We start from the raw sequence: 6,853 nt of genomic DNA, 5'->3' as shown, positions 1-6,853 counted from the left end.
AACTCAGAGAGACAGTCAGTTTCCAGTTTTCAGCACTGGTACCTGAAATAGTTCTCAAGACAGTAAGCTGGGGCTGTCACAGGGTCACCTCATTTATTTCACTTCTCTTAGGGATCTCTGTCTTGTGCCACCTGTTGTCCAATTCTCAAAACTATTTCACTGTAGCCTATCTTCTTGCATTATTTTCCACTCCCCCTAAACCAATCTTTTCCTGTTCTTCACCTAGGTCCTGTACTTTAAGCCTGTGTACCTTTGTCAACACTTTCCTCCTTTCCTGTTTTTTGCTCTCTTGTTTTTCTCAGTCTTGAATTCTATGCTGACTCAGTCTGTCTCTTACGTGAAAGTAACATCATCATAATTGGGAGTAATCTCTTTCTTGCTCAAAGGTTTTAGGCTTAATGATATCAACGATTACATAAAGCACACCTGGATAATCCAAGATAATTCTCCTGTTTTCAACTTAATTGATTAGAAGTCTTAATTCTACCTTCAACCTGAATTCCACTTCACAGTGTAACTCAACATATTTACAGGTTCTGGGAAGTAGAAGGTTGGCATCCTTAGGAGGCATTATTCTGCTTTGATCTCTGGTGTGGCAAACAGCGACCCAGAGTCTTATTCTCCCCACCCCGGATATTAGCATAATGATCTGCCCTCTGAACTTCTGAGCTTCCAGTTCTGCCCTCCTCACCTCTCTCCCTTCTCTTTCCCTGAGCAAGATGTAGCCAGGGACTCCCCGGGTGGTCCAGTGGCTAAGACTCTGCCCTCCCCGCTGCAGGTGGACTGGGTTCGATCCCTGATCGGGGAATTAGATCCGGCATGCTGCAACTAAGTTTGCATGCTGTAACTAAAGATCCCACGTGCTGCAATTAAAAGATTCCACATGCTGCAATGAAGATCGAAGATCCACATGCCAAAACTAAGATCTGGTGCAGATAAATAAATACATAAACATCAATATTTTAAAAGATGTAGCCAGAACATAATTGCACAGTGGTAAGAGAACAGATTCTGTATGGTTTCAATACCTTTAGACCATGAAAATTTTGCACTTTGTTTTATGTCCTTGTACATAAAATACTGGATACGTTCCAGCGTGTCATAGTTTATAGTCTGTGGGAACTTGAATAGAATTTGTATCCTACTGTTGTGTGAAAATTGTATGGATCATAATTATGTTGAATTGACTCACAGTGCTTTGCAGGTCTACTGTAAACTTCTCTGGGCTCCCCTGGTAGCTCAGCTGGTAAAGAATCCGCCTGTATTGCAGGAGACCCCGGGTTGATGCCTGGGTCGGAAAGATCCCCTGGAGATGGAATAGGCTACCTGCTCCCGTGTTCTTGGGCTTCCCTGTTGCTCAGTCGGTAAAGAGTCTGCCTGCAATGTGGGAGACCTGGATTCTATCCCTGGGTTGGGAAGATCCCCTGGAAGAGGGCATGGCTACCCATTCCAGTATACTTGCCTGGAGAATCCCCATGGATAGAGGAGCCTGACAGGTTCCACGGGGTCACAAAGAGTCAGACATGACTGAGCGACTAAGAACAGCACAGAATATCCTTATACTTCTCTGTATATTCATTCTATTAATTTTTGAGGGTTTGATATTAAATCTCCAATGAAAAAAACTCAATTTATCTACTTAAAAATTAATTTTAAACTATATGTAGTCTTGATCTGTATTGTCTACATCTCCCGTCAATGTGTTATTATACTTGCATCATTTAAAAGAAATAAAAGTTATCCACACACACACCAAAAATACCCAAAACAAGATACAGCCAGGTAGGGGCAGCACCCAGAGAGGACAGAGGTTGGGGAGACTTGCAAACATCTCCTTGGGTGACTCTCCTCTCTTCCCCTCAGCCCATATAATTTTTACCTCTTCTGTAGAGGAACAAACAGACCTTCAAAGTATCTTCCGATATCTGCCAACTCTGTTGTTTAGAGACAGATTTCAGTTTTTAAATTAAAAAGGGAAGAGTTCAATGTATTGCCATTCTCTTCATCTATAGCACTTCATCCTGTCATTAAGAATTCAGTGTTGGGGAGTGAAACCCAACATGGTAACCGAAGGCTTTGAGGGAGGCTTGCCAGAGAGAAGAACACCCGTCCAAGAAAGCGTCCAGGGGAAGGGCAAGGAGAGAGCTGTCAGAGCTCAATGTGACCTTCAGCCCAGCTTCTCAGGCTGACCATCTTCAGGGCCCAGAGATGTGGCTCCCCCCTCTAGGAGATCTCCTGTCAGAGTAGAGGGACCATATCCTCATCCACGTTTCAATATATGAATGACTTGGATAAATTGAATGAATAAGCGGTATTGCAGATGGGAGTGGAAAATGATGAGATACTTTTCTATGGCATCAGCCATATGGAAGGGGCTCCAAGCTACTGAGTTGTGACAACGATTAGGGAGTCAGGAGCCAGCTGGCTACTCTCATCTGACTGATAAGTCTCTTCAATCTGCCGTGCCATCTCGAGGGAGGAAGATCGCAGCGCTTTCTATGCTTGGCAGTGGCACTGAGCCAAGGCAGCCCATGAGTTACATCAGCTCTCGTGGGCTCAGCAGGACCCACACAGCTTTTGCTGGAGTGAGAGCTTGCCAGCCGAATGAGGGCATGATGTGGTCCCATCCAAAGCAAGAACAAGTCTGCGCTCCCTGTATCTGCTGCCACCCTCAGTCTACCCTCCCTCTGCCCACCGTCCCACGCAGGAATAACCCAACAAAAATCCCAGGAGCAAAGATGAAGGGCAGAAGGGGACAGAAAAGGAGAGAAGAGGCTATGTCTGGGCATGTGGGCACATACCCCCTCTTGGGTTCAACCATGCCAACCTGACAAGCACAGAGGCATATTGAGTCCCATTAACAGGCTGATAAAAACAGATTGAACAATTGTAGTTGGCTATAGCCATTTTTCATCATATGTTCCAAGTGTTCATGGAATCCACACTATGCTTACTTCTTGACTGATTATCATGTATGTCAATAGCATTAAAGGACTCATTAAATCTGAAAAGGATCAAAAGCCAAAACACTTTCCCACAAATATGGTGCATTCAAATGCCAACCAAAAACATGTGCTGTGGCCGTAACTCTGTTGGAAGCAAGAACCGCAACATTAATTTTAAATTGTGTTCCTGCAGCTTCAGTGACAATAACAAATCTTGTACATCATTGTGCTGGGCTGTGATTAGTCAGTCAGTCATGTCTGACTCTTTGTGACCCCATGGACTATAGCCCACCAGACTCCTCTGTCCATTAGGATTCGCCAGGCAAGAGTACTGGAGTGGGTTCCCGTGTCTTCCTCCAGTGGATCTTCCCAACCCAGGGACTGAACCAGGTCTCCCGCATTGCAAGTAGATTCTTTACCAGCTGAGCCACCAGGGGACTCCGTGTATCACTAGACCCTGATGAAATGAGGAAGCGTCACACATGCCTGGTTGGCTTCAGGTTTATTCTCCCTGTTAGGCTGCTTCCACAGCTCCGTGTCCCAGGGGCTCACCTTAAACCATTCCACCACATCCAGCCCTAACTAAGTAAGCGTTTTGAAAATGAATCCTTTGGAGGACAGGCCTGGCAAAGGCAGAGAGAAGTGGAGGTTCCCAGGGACCCGTTGGCTGTCCTCCAGGGATCTTGGGGTCCTGTGACTCGGACCTCAGTAGAATGAGGTTATACCAGCTGGCAAGCAGATTGTCATCCTTAGCTGCTGTGAACTGGTGGCTTGGCAATGCTTCTCATGTCTCTGTCGTTCTCCCAGCTCCACCCTCCATCCCATCCCATCCCACGGTCTATCTCCTACTCTTTACCAAAGGCACTGAGGTACCCCAAACAGCCAACATTTGTAAGAGTGCTTCAGGCAAGATGCATGTTCAACCATTTGTAGTAGGTACAGTAAGTCCCTGACATACGAACAAGTTCTGTTCCAAGAGCGTGTTCATTAAGTCCAACAGTTACCCTAGGTAGCTGGGTAACACCATCAGCTATATGATACTGCACTGTAATAGGTGTACAACACTTTTTGCACATATAATACATCAAAACAAACAAACACAAAAAATAAACTGACTTAAAATTTGAGACTTTATTCTTTAAAAAACAAAATCATCCATATTCAAAAGTTGAAATCAAAAAGGTTGTTGCAGAAGAATAAGAATGAAAGCAATAGAAAGAAAAAAGCCACAAGAAAAGTAATGTAGTTAAAGTAAACATTTTTAATCTTACAGTATAGTACCTTGAAAGGTGCAGTAGTGCAGTACAACACTGGCATACCTGGGCTGGCATTGAGTGAACAGGCGGGAAGGAGGGAGTGAACTGGCTGGAGGAGGAAGAGGAGGTGTGAGATGGTAGAGCTGAAGGGTCATCGGCAATAGGAGACAGAGGGCAAGCTGCAGTTTCACTCATGCCTAATACCGATGGAACACAGGTTCGCAGGTTTGAAAGTTCACAACTTGAAGGTTCAGATGTAGGGGACTTTCTGTATTACAATCCTTTTCATTTTACAGCTGAGAGCACTGAGGATGAGTGTTTCCTGAGGGTCCCTAAGAACCCAGATCTATTTGATTCCAAGGCCTCTATTTTCCTCTACCCCGTGTTGCGCTTGCTGTTGTTTAGTCGCTAAGTCATGTCCGCCTCTTTGTGACCCCATGGACTGCATCACCAACTCAAAGGACGTGAGTTTGCACAGCACACCAGGCTTCCCTATCTTCACTGTCTCCCTGAGCTTGCTCAAACTCATGTCCATCGAGTTGGTGAGGCCATCCAACCATCTCATCTTCTGTCGTTCACTTCTCCTCCTGCCTTCCATCTTTCCCAGCATCAGAGTCTGTTCCAATGAGTCGGCTCTTAGAGGACAGTTCGATCTAGTGAGGCTGTTAGAGGCACATGAAGCGCAGAAGCCAACTTTAATCTGTTCAGCAGTGGGTCCTGCCCATTCAGGTCTCCAGTCCTGTCTGCTGGAGACGAAGAGGATGCAGACCCCTTGATTGGCTGTCAGAGCAGCTTCCTCCCCTCAGAGCTGAGCTTTTTTGCTTTGAATACCCTGAAGAGCTAAATCTCTAGAGCCTCCATCTGCTTTTATCTACTTTTCAGCTATCCAGGTGACATGTCCTCTAGCTGGCTTCTGGCTTCAGACAGACTAAAATCCCCTTTAATCATCCTGCTGGCATCATTTCTCTGACGGTCTCCTGGGGGACCCAGGGAGTCATCTCTTGTTTACAGGTAAATAATGAGTCATGAAATATATTTACATACCAGGACTTCAGCAAGATTTCAATAAAGATAACTAGTGCAGGGTAAAGCTGCTTCCCAGGGAGGACGGATGATTCATCACACGTTTAAGAAAAGACAAGCCTCGTTTCCTCCCCAGCTTGAGGGGATACATGCTCTGTACTCTGTGATCTCCAAGTGGGAGGGACTTGGCCACCCCTGGGCCCAGAGAAGGAGTGTCAACCACACTTGCGAACTGAAGGTTGCCTGCAGTTATGCCCTGCTGTCTGCTGGCCCTTCTTCTGGGCACTTTCTTAGGTGGGTTCTCCTCTCAAGAGCTCACTGTCTGAATCCAGAGCCTTGGCTTTTGGTTGACTCCGTTTGGCACCTGCCTTCAGTGGTCTGGAATGAATATGGGAGTTTAGTCTTAGTGGCTGGTGTGCTGTGTCTTGGTTTTCTCCATCTACAGGAAGGAGTTTGCTTTCTTGGTCTCTTCTTGCCCATGGACCCTCCCAGTCTACACCCCATGCTGATTTCTGTATGCCTGAGCCATGGAAGGGCTTTGAACCATCCCTCTCTCAGGATGGGAAGGTGAGCCGGGATGGGTTTCTTCCGTCTAAATGGCCTTTTATGCTTCTCGCAGGTGTCAGAGCTCAGACCATCCATCAATGGCCATACACCAGGGTGCAGCCTGCAGGCAGCCCGCTCTCTCTGGAGTGCACCGTGAAGGGGACATCAAGCCCCAACCTGTACTGGTACCGGCAGGAGGCAGGGGGGAGCCTCCAGCTGCTCTTCTACTCTGTTGGTGTTGATGAGATAGAACCTAGGGAGTTCCAGAACTTGGAAGCTTCCAGGCCCCAGGACGGCCAGTTTACCCTGAGTTCTAAGAAGCTGCAGCTCAATAACTCTGGCTTCTACCTCTGCGCCTGGAGTCTCACACTGCGCTGGGTGGGGCAGACATCCGTGCAGAAACCCCGTCCTCTCCCACGCCCTCCTCACCCCCTGCAGCAGCTCTCACTCAGGGACTAGGCGGAGGATGTCTATCGCTGGGTTTCTGACTGTCAGCCAGCGTGAGGGCAACAGACTCAAGCCAGAGTCTCCAAAAGAACTTTACTGCGTTCTTGTTTTTTGTTTAGTCACCCAGTTGTGCCTGACTCTTTTGCGACCCCATGGACTGCAGCCTGCCAGGCTCCTCTGTCCATGGGATTTCTCAGGCAAGAATACTGGAGTGGGCTGCCATTCCCTTCTCCAGGAGATCTTCCCAAGCCAGGGATTGAACCTGCGTCTCCTGCACTGGCAGATGGATTCTTCACCACTGAGCCACCAGGGGAGCCCCACCACGTTCGTAGGGAGAAGGGAAAAGATTTATGTACGGAGAACCTGTGACATGCAGGCACACACACGGTCAAGTCTCTAGGTTCCTGACGTGCGGATGTCCCGTCTAGGCTATCGTGCTTCAGCCCTGAAAGTGTGCTATTCCTTGCCCATCACCCTCTTCTCCCACATTCCTGTGGGTCTACGCTGGGGGCTGAGGTTGTGCCTATGCTGATGAGAGACGAGAGGAATAGCATGCACCCGCGCTGGGGTGTGATGTGACGGGGCACCAGTGAGCAACTCTGTGGGTGCCAACTCAGGTTACCTAATTAGTTACTT

The 6,853-nt window shown here is 47.5% G+C and overlaps 1 gene segment (V, D, J or C); it reads left to right on the top strand.

Annotated features, from left to right (window-relative positions):
* Window positions 1-5,430: 5,430 nt before the first annotated feature.
* LOC120877572 lies at window positions 5,431-6,229 on the top strand. The segment is given in 2 exon segments: window positions 5,431-5,518; window positions 5,844-6,229. Coding segments are annotated over 2 exon segments (429 nt in total).
* Window positions 6,230-6,853: the final 624 nt, after the last annotated feature.

Source organism: Oryx dammah, unplaced genomic scaffold (assembly GCF_014754425.2).
Source record: "Oryx dammah isolate SB20612 unplaced genomic scaffold, SCBI_Odam_1.1 HiC_scaffold_18, whole genome shotgun sequence".
Lineage (NCBI taxonomy): Eukaryota > Metazoa > Chordata > Mammalia > Artiodactyla > Bovidae > Oryx > Oryx dammah.
This window is presented reverse-complemented; position numbering and strand designations above follow the sequence as displayed.